The sequence below is a fragment of the Cololabis saira genome, chromosome 19 (assembly GCF_033807715.1).
Source record: "Cololabis saira isolate AMF1-May2022 chromosome 19, fColSai1.1, whole genome shotgun sequence".
Taxonomy (NCBI): domain Eukaryota; kingdom Metazoa; phylum Chordata; class Actinopteri; order Beloniformes; family Belonidae; genus Cololabis; species Cololabis saira.
The window spans coordinates 22,029,798-22,047,425 of NC_084605.1; the positions used below are offsets into that span (position 1 = coordinate 22,029,798).

The 17,628-nt window shown below is 38.0% G+C and overlaps 1 protein-coding gene across 11 annotated transcripts in view; it reads right to left on the reverse strand.

The window, feature by feature from the left end:
- Window positions 1-17,628, reverse strand: part of cacna1g (calcium channel, voltage-dependent, T type, alpha 1G subunit) — a 367,678-nt gene that overhangs the window by 127,414 nt on the left and 222,636 nt on the right. For 6 of the 11 annotated variants that reach the window (XM_061708996.1, XM_061708997.1, XM_061708995.1 and 3 more), the window contains exons 12-15: window positions 14,155-14,340; window positions 12,139-12,253; window positions 6,944-7,099; window positions 3,191-3,256 (exon numbers count right to left, since the gene is read on the reverse strand). In XM_061708996.1, coding sequence (XP_061564980.1) covers window positions 3,191-3,256; window positions 6,944-7,099; window positions 12,139-12,253; window positions 14,155-14,340 — 523 coding nt within the window. The remainder of the gene's footprint in view (window positions 1-3,190; window positions 3,257-6,943; window positions 7,100-12,138; window positions 12,254-14,154; window positions 14,341-17,628) is intronic. The other 5 variants (XM_061709003.1, XM_061709001.1, XM_061709005.1 and 2 more) reach the window with 1 other exon arrangement.

Here is a 17,628-nt window from a genome sequence, read left to right on the forward strand (position 1 = left end):
GGCTTGGATCAGCTCATTTCTCCAGTTAATCTCAGCAGCAAAGGTTTCATGCAGGAAGCAGGTTGGAGGACTTGCAGATGATGTGACACAGCAGCCATACGAGAGCTCTCTTGCTTTTGGCAGCATGGGTGACTGATAATTGCTCTGCAATCAGTGATGAAACCAGTCATAATTAATCTTCTAACTCTTTTATCCATCTTATGAATAAAAGACTTTTTAAAGTTAAAACATTTTCTGTTCTTCTAATTTTATAGACGAACACTTTTTAAAAACAGATGTAAGACTGTCAGTTGAATTATGGATGTTAATGAGAAAATAAGACCTACGTATTTCTTTTACCATGATTTGTCACTTATTTTATCTTCGGCTTTTCCCTTTAGGGGTCACCACAGCATATCACCTGTTTCCAAATTTATCAGTCATCTGCATCTTCCTCTATCACACCAACCAACTGCATATCATATTTTACTACATCCACAAATCTCTTCCTTGGTCTTTCCCTTTTTCTCCTGCCTGGCAGCTTTATCTCCAATATCCTTCTACCAATGATTCACTATCTCTGCTCTTTATCTGTCCAAACTATTTCAAATTAGTCTCTTTTTATTTTAGCTCCATGGATGTCCAACCCTGGCTGTTCATCTAATGTGCTGCTTTTTAATTATTGTTACTCCAAAACAAAATATTAAGAACTTCATTAATATGTACAATGACAATAAAGAATGTTGAATCTTGAATCTACGCCACCTCTGGCTCAGCTTTCTGTCTCCTGGTCCGTGCTGATGTCTCACTGGTCAGCGGCACTGGTCTCACTATCATCTTATAGACATTTTGCTTTACTTTCCCTATTGCTATCTTGAATAAAAGATCATTCAGGATACTCTTTTACAAATTCCCACTGGTCTACACAGTTGAGCACTGCTTTGCATCACTTTCACTGCTTGCATCTAACATTCTACCTGCGTCTCTTTCATTTACACATGTATTCTAGACCGGTGTAACTTTGTTCGTGTTCTCTCTAGTGCATATATCCACCTCTCCAGGTTTTCCTCCGCCTACTCCCTACTGTGACGACAGGTCACTATATCACCTCATAGTCCATGAAAACGCCTGTCTGACCTCATCTCTCCACCCATCACTGAGGCAAAGAAAGCCTGATCTTTGTCTGAGTCCTGAAACCCAACATCTCTTCATCATACCTTTCTGCCACTCCAGACTTCCTCGTGCAATTCCAAATGTCCTCCCTTGGCACTCTCTGGTACACTCTCTATAAATCTACAAGGCCACAGTGCCACTCCTTCTGACCATCTCTACACCAGCATTAACATGTTTGTCTGACCATCTCTACACCAGCATTAAGAAAGCAAACACCCGATCTGTAGGGTTTTCTTTCTTGGTCTGAAATCATATTGGTGCTTTTTCCATAACCTTGGTTTATCTACTCTGTTGTCAGAACTCATTGAGTGGCTCATCAGAAATGATAAAAGAAAGGCTTCAAAGTATTATTAGTAGACAGTAGGCATGGGGCGATATACGATATTATCGTATATCGCGATAAAAAACGGCCGCGATAACGTTATCGTGGGGTACTGTAATTATCGCCAATTCTTTTTTTTTTTTATTTATTTATTTTTTTTTTTGGTCACACAAGGCTACCAGCCAGGTAGAAGCCAGTGTTATTTTTTTCATGTATTATTTATTTAATATTTTTTCAGAGAGTAGTACAATCCGTGTGCATTTGACTACTGTGGCACTTTATTTTCACTCAATCTTTGTGTTGGCCATGCAGCTTTTGTTTTGTATACTACAGAGCAGTGCCTTTATTTTATTATTTTTCCAGAGAGCCGTACTAAGTAGCAGGCAGCTAGCCACTGTTAAAGTTTCAGAGAGTAATACAATCAGTGTGCATTTGGCTCTACTTTGTCACTTTATTTCTATTTGTCACTTATTTCTTTCGACTATCAGGGAAGTATTTTCTTACAAAAAAAGAAAGTTCAAATAAGTACCGGTACCGGTACTATAGTTTACACTTTGTAATGCATAACATTTACAGTACACTATTTGTTCTCTACCTCAAGTGTCACTGTGTTGAGAATGATTTGAGAATAAATGTTCTGAAGGAACCAGTGGATCCACGGTTAGTGTTTTTCCTTGCATTTTAAGAATTTTATAAGCGACACGCTAATATCGTGATAATATCGTAATCGTGATATTTCTGTCCACTAATATCGTGATATGAAATTTTCATATCGTCCCATGCCTAGTAGACAGTCTCAAATGTATAATACTTAAATTTCAATATTTTGCTTGAAGAACTTAACTATATCTGACCAAGTTTTTGTTTCAAATACAAGTGTGCAAAATTCCAGACTTATTTCAAATTTTCTAGCCAGTATCAACAGCCAGCATAGTCATGCGGGCCCCAACTGCATAAAAGTGGGCTGCTCTGGTACAGAGTAGGCTTGGGCTTGAGATGGGCACATGGCATGGCTTCATTAGCATAGCCCCAAATATATGGAGCCCATGCAGAATACAAGTGGACTAAAGGGGAATGGGATAAAAAAAAAAGATCCCATACAGTCTCAGTAACATATTGCCTACTGTATATCAGTTTGGCAACAACCTAAAAAAACACGTACTCCCTCAGAGTCTGTGTGGGCAAACACAGGTAAGGCCACCACCTGCGGATTAACCTACACGGGACCGATTTTTCAGCCCAATTTCAGTTCAAATGGGGCCCGCATATAAAACCCTGCTGGGCCACTGTCTAAAAATAGAACACCTTTCAGCTGTAAATTTGACTTTTGTTTCTCAAGTTCTTAGCAATTAGTGTATTTCAAACCTTTTCACTTAATCTTGACCTGATGTCAAATTCATTTCAGACTCAGCCTTGTTTTTGAGTGAAACAGATTTATCCTACGGGCCAGTCGAGTCAATGATATCCATAAAAAAAATATCAGGCTGTCAAATTAACTATGCAAAATGGTTTCACATTGTCATTCATCATTCTGTCATTAATGAGCAGTATGCCTGCAATACAGCTGGAAGCTGTAGCTCTATGGCATCACTGCAGAGTCTTTGTATGGGAGGATGAGGACATAGAGCAAAGAGGGAAGACTGAGGGGGACATGGGGGAGGATGGTTACTCAATTAAATGGAGAGAGGGAAGGCAGAGCTGCAGTGCTGTACATACCCCTGAGTCTATAGGCAGCTGACTTAGGCTCAGCTGGGCATGCAAGTCCTCCCGCTTGACAATTTCCTATTAGTGGAAGTGTTCGGTGCAGCCGGACAGAAGAGGGAGGCGCACACAGGAGAGGAGGCACAGAGGTGAGAGGTAGAACCAGAGCAATAGACAAGAGCAGAAGGAGAAAGTTAAAGACGATCCAGCCTGTTGGAACATTTGGACTTCACCATGCAACAGAACACATCAAGGCAACCGTCCTGGATCAGAGTGTACTGTCATGTCCACTTCAGCAACTTGAAAAAGCATGAGAAGGCAGAACAGCATAGAGAAGAGGTGAAACAACCATGTTTTACCTTTGAAGTGATGCACTGATGCTTTCTATGATTGCTAGCATTATCGTTTGAGAAGCAGATATGACAGTGGGTCTGATGTATATATATATGTACAGTATATATATATTTATATATATCGATATATACATTTAATGACTGTGCAGTGCAGCAACACATCATTCAGGACACATTGTGCTCAGCATGGAAGCATTCCTCTGCATTTGATGCACACACGGCATGGAAGTGCCTTGGTGTGAAATGTGTGTTTATTAACCCCATGAGAGGTGCAATAAAAAGAAAGAACAACTTTTGTCTCTCTTCCATTAAGAGCGCTCCATAAAGAGACAAGTTGGTCTGGTTGCACTCTCTGCAGTAGATATTGGATTCTGTCACACGAGTACTGTCACAGCCTGACAAAGGAAAAGGTATACAAAAAGGGGATGAGAAAAAAAATAGCATGTGGGAAATTTCATGGGATCAAATAATGAGTTAAATCAAAAGAAGGCAAATATAAATTCCCCTTCTGCCTTTATTTCCACAGCAATATTGACAATAAAGGCAACACTTTTTTCTGTGAGTGACTTTCTGTGTTGCATGTGAGGTATCTCGGCACCACGGTTGTATATCTCTCCTGGCTTGGCCTACGTCATTCAAGTACCCGTTACCTGGCAACCGTGACGTAAGCAAAGTTTGGCTGACTAAAAATAAACTTGGTGTTTGCAGAAAAGGATGTAAAGATGAAAATAGGAGACGGGGAATTAAGCCAAACAACAGCTCTGTGATAATGTGAGATGGCAGAGAGGGAGGACACCCGGTTGGCTAAGACTTAGCTTTTCACCTTTAGCTTAATCACATAATTGCACTGAAGTCAAACTAAACTCTAAATCTAAATATATTTGTGCCAGGCTAATTAGCCCATATTTTTTCTGTAGTTTTACTACATGGAGTCAATGCTAGCAGACATAACCAAAATAACCAAAATAGCAACAATATTATTAGTAATATGTTAGCAACCTCTCTATGCACAAATCTAACAGTTAGCAGGTCCTGTTTCAACATTACTCTTTCATCTATTTTGGTTTTCTACCAACTCCTAAGAAAAGATAAACTGGCTCAAAAGCTGCTGAATAAGCTTTCTTTTTTCCGTTTGTTGTTCACCGTTGTCGCGGTACTTTACAGTCTGTGTTTAGAGCCTTTTAGCTAGCAACAGCTGCTGGGAGAAACTTCCAGAAAAGGTTATAATTATTTTGTGGGTTCATAAAAAGCAGTTATGTGGTCTATTGCTGCTTTAAGTGTGTATCCCATGAGCCAGGTTGCTCATTTTAACCTTGTTTGGTGGTATTTGCTTGTTAGTAACTTGGCTGTCTAAGTTATTTTATGGCTCAGGTTGGGATGGTAACATCCAATTTGTTAAGACTTGAAGAAAATAGAAACACTTTAAGCATCGCTTTTCACTCTTTTTTCTTTTTATTACCTGTTTTTTTTTCATTATTCTTGGTTTGGCCAAAGTAGGCGTCAATCAGGGTACAGGGCCAATATTGTCACTTAGCGGGCTATATTTCCACCATAACCAGATAGCAGACACATTGGGGTCTAATCTGGGCTACTTTTAAGACTTATGGCTCAGTTATGGCACTTGCAAGTGCTGTGTGGGCCAGATGTGTCCCAAAGTTCATTAAGTGGGCTAAAACTTGGATTTTGGCATGTGTTGCATGAGCCAAATGAGGCCCAAATTTCCTACACTAGCTTTAACCTTAGGAATGGCAAACATGTGGGCCAGGTCCACCTGCAAAGGACTGGGTGATGTCTGGGGGATATATGGCAGAGTTTAGGCTGCCACACTCACTTTGAGTCAGTGCTGCCGATCTAAAACAAATAAGGGCCACAGAAAACTGCACGTTTGGGCGAAATATTAAGAAATTACAGTGTTTGTTTCCACAGAAGGGTGATGAACAAGGAATTTAAGCATATAGTCTGAACCAAATTCTAACACAAATTCTGTTCAGAATATGAGAAATGTATGATTAAATAATGATTTCAACATTGGTAGTAAAAAGCATTTCAAAATATGATTGAAAAATGTCTGTAGTAACTAGTAAGTAGTAAGTGTGGTGATTCAAAAAAAGGTATGAGGACAGAGTTCCTTAAAAGGTTCCTGACCGCTGGAGAAACTTCTGGCACTTCAGGAAAACAAAGACTAATGCCCAATTGAAATTAAATCAAGAGTGCTTTCTCCTCAGTGCTTATCTTTATTTTTAAGCAGTTTGGATATATGTCCCCAATTCTACAGGATTCAACTGAATATAGTCACGCACTTGATATTTATACAGCAGATAAGCTCAATAGCAGCAGAAACCCATTCAAAATAATCCATTTTTTATGAGGCTGTCAACCTTTTCTTTGACCACACCTCATCTATTCTCTGCCCTCTCAACCAGAAAGCTAAAGACTGTCAGAGATCAAAGCACAGGTTCTGTCACCTCTTAAAAGAAAGACGGAGATGGGGATTCAAGTAGACAGAAAGAGAAAGACTATACCTTGGTGATTTAGTCTCTCACATCATCCTCTGTTCTTTTCTCTCAGTCACTCTGTATCAAATTAAGTGCCAGGAAACTGAAGAGAGGTTTCCTAATGATTTCCATTTTTTTTCCTTCTTCCTCAGGCCCTGGAAAGGCTCATTGGAAATAGTTTTCCCAAGCTGACTGTCTCTAAACAACAGCAAAAATGAATCCACTTTTTTATTTAGTCATACTGCCTCTTAGAAGAATCAAAAGCAGAGTGTAGCGGAGGATAACGTAGCATGTTTGTTTTTCTGACATTAAAAATGTCTACAAAAGGAAGGTTAAGGTTAGGGGAGATAAAAATAATAAAAAAAAACATGTAAGAGCATGAGATGGATGAAACAGGGAATTTTGTTGATTTTGGCTGATGTACAGTCTAGTCTGGGAGACATACTTTTCCTATGATGTACTGCACTTTATGGCATTGGCAAATAAGCAGAACTATAATGAGGATGACTGTGGAGATAGTGGGAAAGAGTGGGAGGTGAAGAGACTAAAAGCATGAGGAAGATGAAGATGAAGCGGAGAGGAAAAATGTAAGGCTGCAACCAGTCATATACTGTAAAGTCCTCACATAACCTGCTGCAAAGACTGCAAGACGACATAAAGGTCTACGCTTTTCATGAATTTGTTACGTGGGTGTTGGCACAAGCAGGCATCTATTAGTGTAATGTGAGCTTGTGTTAAAAAGAGGAATAAAAAGATATCTCAAAGCCCAATTTCATGACAAAAAAGACTTGAAAACAAGAGAGTTCAAGTTAACTTCAATGAAAAGTTTCTTTCACATGCTCTTGAGGGAAAGAAGAGTCAATAATCAGTATTGAATATTTGTTTGGTTTTCCTAAAGAGCAGTAAATGCTCTACTTTACCTCTGTCTGGAATCCCTCAACCAAGATGGCCACCAGCAAGTTGAATAGGACGTAGTTGCCGAAAGTCATGAGTGCAATGAAGTACAGGGCGGCTACAGGGGAGGTGGAGGCCATACCATTATAGAGCACCTTGTTCCAGTCCTCCTGGGTTAGGATCTGGGAAAAGTGCAGAGGAGAAGAGAAAGTATGAATGGAAAATGCAAAACATTGATGAGCAGTTGCTGTATCTTGGTAACGGCATACGATTGACGATTGATTCCACTGCTGTACCAGTAAAGCTTTCCGTTTCTGTAATGTCCATATGAAGTTTCCAGTGATAATGGTGACATATTTATTGCTGTTGCTTGGATACACGGTCTCCATCTAATCACTATGTTTCCATTTTCAAATGAGTCCAAGCCATGGACTAGATGTTTATGAGTCACATAAAATTAAGGAAACAGTACAGAGTTAAAAACTTTTGGTAGCGGCCAAAACACTGTGAATCAAAGTAGTTTTGAGTGAGAAAGAAATTTGTGTTTGCAGTAAAATAGCAATTAATGTTAGCACTTGGGGCATATCAACCTATCAAGCTTACCACTAGACTCAAAAATGTACTTTAGTGATACTGTGAGTAGGGTCTCTATAGACAAACCAAGACAATTTTCACTTTGTAAGTGTATAGAGAGTGTAAAAGGCATCTTCTTCTACTTCCCACCACTATACAGTAAGTTGGCTACAAAATGTCATACAAAGTACTGTCAAAAGATGCCTCCTGTTTTGTCATAAATATCTATTTACGGATTCTTTGGTCACTTCAGTTTGTCTATATTGACCTTGTCCCCAATCAATATCAATATCTATGCACTGAGAAGATATAGTAAAATGTGAGAGACAAAAACATTTGTTGGCTTAGGTGGTCGATTATTATTATACAAAAATCCAACCTAGACACTTTGGTAAAGATCTTTTTTGACAGAAGAAAAATCTCTCAAAGTCATTTGCTAATAAGCAGTGTAAAATATAGTAGCTAACACGTTAAAATCTCTTGCCATATATACTCTAAAATAACTTAAGTTACATTTTGCATCAGTGTCTTGTTTCAAAAGTGACTTAAGAGTTTTTGTACTCCAAAGAAGATTATTTGACTTAAGCATACATTTATTAAACAGCATAATAATTCCTGATTTTCTATCAAGTGGAGGCACCGCCGTTAAAGTGGAAATGAAGCAGTCAGTCAAGTATACATTATTTGCTAAATGGATATCCACTCTATTCACCAATTATGTAATAAACATGAAAAACGTAATACAATAAAAAATAAAAAGAACTCCCGTTATAGCTTTCATAGCACGGACGCCGCCATCTTGGCCGTGACGTCACGGGGTTGGTTAGCTTCACGGGAGTCCACAGACAGAGGTAGAGGTAGAGGTAGTGAGAGACAGAGACAGAGACAGAGGAAGATAGAGACAGAAAAAGATCCAGATAGAGAAAGATAGACATTTATAGATAGAGATAGTGACATATAAAGACGGTTATATATAAAGACAGTGATCTATATTAGTGATCAATAGAGTAAAGACAAGTCGGAGGTCATTATTGCATTGCTCCTGGGTGTAATGATGAATTTTACCGGGTTAAGGGCAGGGACAAAGCAGTCCATTTCCATAAACTGCCACTACCAATAAGTATTTCAAAAATCTTTTTTCCTCAAACAAAACTTTGCAGTGACAAATTGGATAACGTGCGCACGGCGCACTCCAGATATGGTGACATTATTATGCGCACCTCAACACAGATGCAAACATAAACATTAAGGTGTCAACGCATCAGAAACAGATGAAAACACAGCTAAACAGGTCGCGGCGCAACAGAAACCCAGATGAAAATGCAGCTAAAAACATTAAGGTGACGGCGCACCTACAAAAAAGTTTAAAAAAAAAAAAAAAAAAAAGATCAAGTCGTGCGCATATTACCAGTGCATTAAACTGTATAATGCAGCGGCGCAGCCAGCCGGAATCCCGTACGCACTGTGCATTCCCTTTTTTTGAAGGATTTATTTTTACGTGCTGGGTTTGATGACAGACCAGAGGCTGAGTGGACTGGCCCGGGACTTTGACGAAACGGGAGGCGCAGACTCAAATAGGCAAGAACATCTTTATTTAATTTAATGACGCCAGATCTGGCTGGGGTTTATATTGTGGCATCGGCTAGTTGAAACGTGTGGTCTGTTAGTCTATCTGAGTTTTATGGTGTTTTTATAGTTCATGCTTTATGGTGCTGTACTTTTTTTTTTTTTTTTTTTTTACTTTTTATGTAGGTGCGCCGTCACCTTAATGTTTTTAGCTGCATTTTCATCTGGGTTTCTGTTGCGCCGCCACCTGTTTAGCTGTGTTTTCATCTGTTTCTGGGTGCGCCGTCAGCTTTAATATTTAGTTGTGTTTTCATCTGTTTCTGATGCGTTGACATCATTGACAGCAGATACACTCCGGCACGGTGGGCATCACCGTGCATAAACCACACCTACACCAGGTAGTGTTGCCGACCCGCTCCTCACCCAAAACACCCGGCTCCTCCACGACTTCTTCCTCCCTAACCATCACCACCGCTCGGTTCCCTCGTCTCATAGGCTCAAAAGCATAAGCCATAGGGTTGCTGACCTCCACAGTCCTCTCAATCTCCTCCTCATCCATGATCTTTCGCAAAAACCACTTGCTGTCCTGTCTTGCCAATAGAGCGTTCAAAGCACCAACCAACCCCGTGACGTAAGCACCGACGTCACTTCAAGATGGCGGCTCGCTAGCCAGAGAACTAGGTAGAAACTACGAAAATAAATGTGTTATTTCTATGGGTTTCACAATTAAAAAAAATCAGATTTTAGACAAAGTCGTTTTTTAAATATATTTGACCACTACCAGTGCCAAAACATGCACGTTTCATTTCCACTTTAAATTAAATTCAAATTATTGGTAAAAAAAAATATCAATTAAGTATAAATAGTAATTGTATCTCCTTGTAAACTGTTAGTATGGCAATCTGTAAAATAACGTTCCCCTTCGAATCCATCATCTTGCATAGCTCTCCAGCTACTTGGTACGGGCGCTACAGTTATATAGAGCTAAATTGAGCCATATGCATGTTGTGTTGCTGATTTTGTAAAGGCTCTGAAAACATATATAACCCTCTTAGAATGCTTGGCTACTCCTGTAACAGGCATGTTTTGGCAATAAATGTCAGAGTTGTTTAGGACCTCGACATCTAACGGGGGCCACATGATCAAAACGGTTCCAATTGAGGTTACAATTATTTAACACATATATTCCACAAAACTCTTTCCTTATAAAACATAATTGAATTTTTTTATTTTTTTTATTTCTCATCAAAGTAAGTGATTTGTTGATAATTCATTTGTCCATCTATATCTATCTATCTATCTCTGTCTGTTCACTCAGTTTTCACCAGTGTGTTTGTGTGGTTTGGTTTTTGTCCTTGGAGTGTTTTCAAGGCCGCACACAAAATCTTGCTCAGGGCCACCAAATCATAGGGCCGACCCTGAGTGCTAAGTTTTGTTGAAAAATAAATTTTGTGGTGTGCTCTAGGGGTGGGTATTGGGAAGGACCTCACAATACGATACGCATCACGATACTTGAGCCACGATACGATACACATTGCGATATCCCGATTATTATATTCTACATAGTTCACCGAAAAATTTAAAAATGCATTACACATCTTAAAATCCAAGTTGTATATATGTACATCAGATGATAGTGATGGATCTTAAAATCAGAGTTGCACGTTCATCAGATTATAGTGACAATTCATGGGACAAACTGAGTCAAAACAATGTTTTATTATAACTATACAAGCTAAAGTTACAACATATTTGTATATGTTTTTCATATTATTTACATCATATGAAATTAACATTAAATTTAGTATGAGGTTGCTTTAATTATGTGGCAAATGATAATAAACACAAGAAAAATGGGTACTAAAACCAAGGACAGGCACAGTGATCAGTCAGTATAGATATAAATCCATAAATAAATAAACCTCTGTCCATTATTTTTCATTTTTTAAGGACAGGCCATTGTGTTATATAAAAAATAAATTATAAAATGAAATAAAACGTGAAATAAAACCTAAGCTCAGTGCAGGGCCCTCCCAGGGTTGGTAGAGAGTGGCAATGCCCAGGACTGTCACTTAGGTAGGAGCACTGGGTGATATAATGGGAAAAAAATCGGGGATAAAAAAAAAAAAAAAAAAAAAAAAAAAAAAATCGATATTCAAATTTTGAATATCAATATTGAATCGGCTGGAAAAGTATCGCGATATATTGCCATATCGATATTTTTGCCCACCCCTAGTGTGCTTTAGAAGTAAGAAAATGTCTTGCCAGTTGACAGCTTGGATGTACTGCTAAGATATAACTTCACTTTTGCGGTTTGTTTTTTATCAGTATTGCTTTAATTTAAATGTATTTTTTTGTTATTCCCTTCTTAAATTGGACATTTATCATTCATTAATTCATTCTTTAATCTAAAAATGACCAACTATCCACGTGAAGCTAAAACTGCATTACAATCTGAGAACCATCAGAGGGTTGTGTAATGATGAAAAACGTTTGTTTAATGAGACACAAAACTAAATCATAAAAAACCTTTCACTTCTCCACAAACTGAACCAGTGAACCTACACACTTCATGAGGACAGACATGTGCAATGTTCTGTTCAGAGACACATAGTGACACTTTCATGTAATACCTGATCAGGTGTTTCGCTGCATTATAAATGGTTACTATATTAAAACTGATTCTGGATCCCGGAGGGACGTTGATTCATGGCTCAAAGCAGTTTGATGTAAGAGACAAACCTACTTAACCTATATAACATACCTGGAAATTAAAGATAGATGAACTCAGGGAAATGGAGATGATAGATAAGGCTATTCATGAAGGGAATGATGAAGGGAAGAGAATGGTGGAGAAGAAAATTCTGACTTCATATATTTTATTTATTCAATAGGAAATGGTCTTCTAAGCCTTGAAACATGGGGAGGTTCAATCATAAAACCTCAAACAAAAAGTCTGAGACATAACATGGTAGATGTACACAGAATGGTATATCAACTGGAACTAAAATTAGCATAAAAGAGTCAAATATCCTTGTTTAACACAGTCAGGGTAGGAGAAAGAAATAGGGTGTATTCTTACCTGGAATACAGTCACTATGGCCCACAAAAGAGAGTCAAAGTTCTTCCTGTCTGGTAAAGTGTCTCCATCCCTCTCTGACCCGAACCTACATCCAAATAGATGCATTCCTAGGATACTGACATGGTAGGCAGAGCAGAGGAGAGGGGGAGGGGGGCAAACAGGAGAAGGCATGATAAATGTTTACATCAGACTAACTCGATGCAGTGCAAACAAAAGGATACTGTGTGCTGGAGAGACCTGTTTTGACGGTGGTGCTGATTGAAGTGTTGGTTGTCGATAGACTGAGCATTAATGATGAGAATACCACGGAATATGAAGGCTTAAAAGATTATGGAGGATGTATTGACATATAGTGGGTTAAGTTGCAAGGTGCAACCAAAATACCTACCAAGATTAGAACATACAGTACAATGATCAGGAAATTGTAAATGGCATCAGAGTTACATTTCGGACTACGTAGGTCTCAGTTAGGAGGTAAAGTTCTTGAGAGTATAAGAAGACAACCATCGAACAGCTAGGCCTGTCTGGTAAGATCGTCAGGAGAACTCGCCAATTCTAAAAAGAAAATGGTAGCAAAGTTGCACCTGAATGAACCACAAAACTTCTGAAACAATGACCTCTGAACAGACGAGTCTACCTTGAAGAGGTTTAACCATGACGCATAATACCACATTTGGCAGAAACACTAGCGGCATGGCCGTGAACCTCAACGAACTGAGGCAATGTTGTAAAGAACTGTGAGCCAAAATTCCTCCATAATGATGTGAGGGACGAATAACGTCATACAGAAAACAATTAAACAAAGCTGTTGCTGCTAAAGGTGGTCCAATAAGCTATTGAATTATAGCGTCTACTTTCACACTCTGCTTCATCATATTGGCTTAGTTTTTATTTAATAAAAAAAATATATATATTTCTGAGGATTAGACACTGAATTTGGAGCAAGTTTGCCGTGGTGCTGAATTCTGGGTTGATCCAAATGGCTTGGAAATAGTTAATATCCAAGTTGTAGGAATAGTTACTTCTCTAAGATTATTTCTTATGTCGTTCCCTCTTTGCATGATGGTAACATCTACCAGAGTACAGTAAACGTCTAAAACATCTGCTCTTTTTACATATTTATTAATACATTATATATATATATATATATATATATATATATATATATATATATATATATATATATATATATGCTTTGCTGACTACCCTACATATTTATTAATACATTATATATATATATATATATATATATATATATATATATATATATATATATATATATATATATACGGTGTATATATATATATATACATACCGTATATATATATATATACATACCGTATATATATATATATATATATATATATATATATACGGTGTATATATATATATATATACATACCGTATATATATATATATATATATATATATATATATATATATATATATATATATATATATATATATATATATATATATATATATACATATATATACCGTATATATATATATATATATATATATATATATATATATATATATATATATATATATATATATATATGTATATACATACCGTATATATATATATATGTATATACATACCGTATATATATATATACCGTATATATATACAGACATAGAACAGACGAGCCAGGGAGCTGGTTAGAATATGCAAATGCTACCTTGGTAACCACAAATGAGCTGCTTCAGCTTGGCTCAGATCATGGTACTGCGTGATGACTTAGATTTATGAGTATCCAAGGTGTCCATCCATTCTTGTTTCAGATGTCGATGACAGCTAAAGATGATACAAAAACTGGCGGAGTTGCACTGCAGCTATCGCGCTTATTCAGTCGCTCGCTGTGGTCCGTTTGTAAAATTGTCAGCGCCACAAGTCATATTATCTTAAAAAATAAGGATGATCATCCTCTTGTTAGCTGATGATAGTTAGGTATTTGAAATCATGGACCACAATGACGCAGCCCATGGAGTCACGTGCTCCTCTCGGCCTACCTGAAGATGAAGATGAAAAGCATTAGCAACATGCAGAAGGTGGCAACGTTGTCCATGGTCTTCATCAGCACGACCAGCTGTCTTTGTAGAGCCGGCATGAACCGGACCAGCTTCAAAACCCTCATCAACCGGAAGGTCCTCAGCACTGACAGACCTCCACCCTGCTGACCCACAATCTCCCACACACTGTATGATGACAAGACACAAACACACATATACACTCATTAAGCTTTAGTGCAGTCCAATATTTATCTCAATAACACTACTTACTGCTAATATTGTCAGTCAGTCAGGTGATTTCACATTTGATTTCCTGAACAGACTACTATACCAATATTTATTTATTCTCTCAGTAAGGTTGGCAAACTCAGCCTCAACACATCCTGACTGTATAAGGCAAGGTAAAGCTTACACTATATATACAGTATATGTGTATATATATATATATATATATATATATATATATATATATATATATATATATATATATATATATATATGAATAATATTAATATATGTGTAACTTGGCCTAATTGCAATAAAGTATGCTGTCATTGAATCTGATTATTTGTTAATCTTTCCTTTTTTTTTTAAAAAAAAGGGTCTTTCATTTCATTTTAAACTTAGGTACTGTAGCTTTAAGAGAGAACAGCTTTTAGACGAGTTGTGGAGCTGGGTAAACAAGGTTTTCATACAGTGTCCTGTTTGTTTTTTGTTTTTCTAGTCTTAATTAACCAATCCAATTCTGTGGACATTTTTGTGACACTAGTGTAATAAAAGTTTTTGTTTTTGCCAGGTTTACATGGGTTCCAAGTGGTTTATTAAAGGAGCTTGAGGCCGGATTGTGGCAGGATTTATGAAAAAAATCCGTATACATTTTAAGTTTTCTAGAAGCATTCCAAACCCAAAAGAATGAGCCCTCTAGTGTATCTCTCCTTTGCCTTGAACAGGCTGTGTGCTGCAAAATGTGCTGCAATTCGGTCCCGAATTTCCTGCGCTGGGCTGCGGATGTGACGTCACATGACGCTGCATGCACGTTCTCCCCGTTCTCCCGTGCCGGCTTCACTGTTGGCTGCAGTACCCCCGACGGCCGTCGTGGTGAAGGGTGGCGCTAGAGAGTCTCATTTCTTAAAAGGAGCCTCAAGCTCCTTTAAAGGTTACATCAGCTGGACACATGTATGCCACAACCAACCAGCTAACATTTGCAGTAACAGTGACAGATGACCAAATGTTTAAACAAATGCTTACCACATATTGATCAACATAAGCATTCTTTGAAGTCATATTTCTCATCATGAAATGAATGCAAATTAAATTCCTGCCCCTCTTTTAATTGTTTAGTTTTCCACCAAATTATGTGGTGAAAATCAGATTTGATGTACCGCTCAGTTCACCAGACTGTACTCAGAAACTCTGACCGACTGCCAGGACTGCTGCGCTGGAAATTACCTCCATGAGAGCCATGTGAGGGAACCAAACCAATAACACAGTGGCACATCATGTAAAAAGGAAAGATACTGAGAAAAAGAAGTGATTAATCTTCTTCTTTGGGCGGGACTAAAAGACAGAACAAGTGTGAACACCGATATGCCACAGTAACAGTGCTGTGGGAGACGTTATCTACAAATACAGGAGGCTTGGAACGATAAACCCTCCCAGTAGGATTCAAGAATGGAGTGACATGTCATTTAAGAAGCTAAGAAAAGGTCCAAGGAAAATATCAAAGGACGTGTAGGTATATCGAACCTGAAAGCAGTGGGCATGATTCCACAGTCCAGAAGACAGTTAGCAAAGAATAATTCATGATAGAAGAAGCACAAGATAACTGAAAACAAAGAATCTCTGAATTTAGCAGCAGCACACCTTGATGAGCCTCAAACCTTTTTTGAAAATGACTAAATACTTTAACCACTATTGTGCCCGTTATGAACAAAGTAAGAGTCAAGCTTGGAGGTGGTGGTATTATTGTGTAGTGTAAAGAGTAAAAAAAAGCAAATAGGCAGTTGAACTTCAAGCTAGGCAAAGATGAATTCAGGAGGCGTTCTGCAAATACACACATGTCAAATGCTGCATTATCTCTCCTGGCCACAGAGGATTTGCAGAAACGGAGGCAATTTAGCTCTCTGACTCGGTCAGTTCATCAGTCTGTGACCTGAAGGCTGCAGACGGTGATCTCCAAAATAAAAACAATCCCACCTCTGAATGTATATTAAGGTATTGCATGTCAGATATGTTAAGTTTAAGCTGTGTAGCACAATAACCCATTTATTTATTTTTAATGTTAAAGATTATTATGATTTTTGCAGTATCACAGTATTTTTAATGCAACAATTACACTGCGTTAAGACGCGTGCAGCACATTTAAAGAGTGGGCAACACAGAATGAGGGAGGTCAATGCACAAACACTTGCAGCACACGTGCACATTTGTGTGTGCTGCATTTGCAGACTGTCATTGAATCTGTTTGGAACACGCTCACCTTGTGTCACCAGCCATTATAGCTTGGCCGACTAAGTAACTTGAGCTAACCTATGATACTAACTAAGGATGATGCGATTACGTGATGAGAAATCAGGCCCGATCACGTTGTTTCGGACTTAATCGAAATCGGACGTTGCATCCCGATCAGGGATCGGATATATATTTAATTCTCATTATTTTGATCAGCGCATCAAACAGACTATGGAAAAAATGCTAAACAACGTGTGTATCAACAAGCAACTGGTCCACGTCATTTTGTGCGACAACGTTGCTGATATGAAGAAAGCTATGGGTGAGGTGGAGGTGTGGAGTGTGGGGTGTGTCACGTAAAGTGAGTTCAATAAAGTTGTTTATTTTTTGGGGATCTGTTCATGTGCACAGCTGTGTTCCAGCGAAGGCAAATAAATAAAAGTTACAACGGTGATTGAAAATCGAACAAAGCTGGAGTCTGTGTCGTCTTCCTAAGCTGGGGGTTCAGAAACACGCCACAGGCTGTGTCGCGCATATTTGCTGACTTTACGAGCACTTTCTCAACGCAGCGTGATGGACAACCTGGCTACCGTGAGGAAGACTTTAGGTCCCTTCAAACACAAACATTGTATTCTTTAAGCCAGCAAAGGACAGTAAGAAATAAGAGTGCAGTCTAAAACCATATTACTGGCCTTACTTTTTCACACTGTTGCACTTTTATTTGTTTATTTTTTTACATGCCTGCAGGGTATTTTAAGTTGAGCTACTGTTTTCATTTAATTCAAATTTATGTTAAAATTTTCACTATTTTTACTAATTAATAACTTGCACTATTATAACTTGATTGTTCAAGCTACCTCCAACAGAACTGCACTGTTTAAGTGCTAAATGATAAAATAAGGTGAATAAAATCAAATCAACCTGGATCTGTTTATTTTGCATTTGTTCTTTTTTTTTATGTGTAATGAAAGTATCGGATCAGGACTCGGTATAAGTAGATACTCAAAATCAAATGACTCGGAA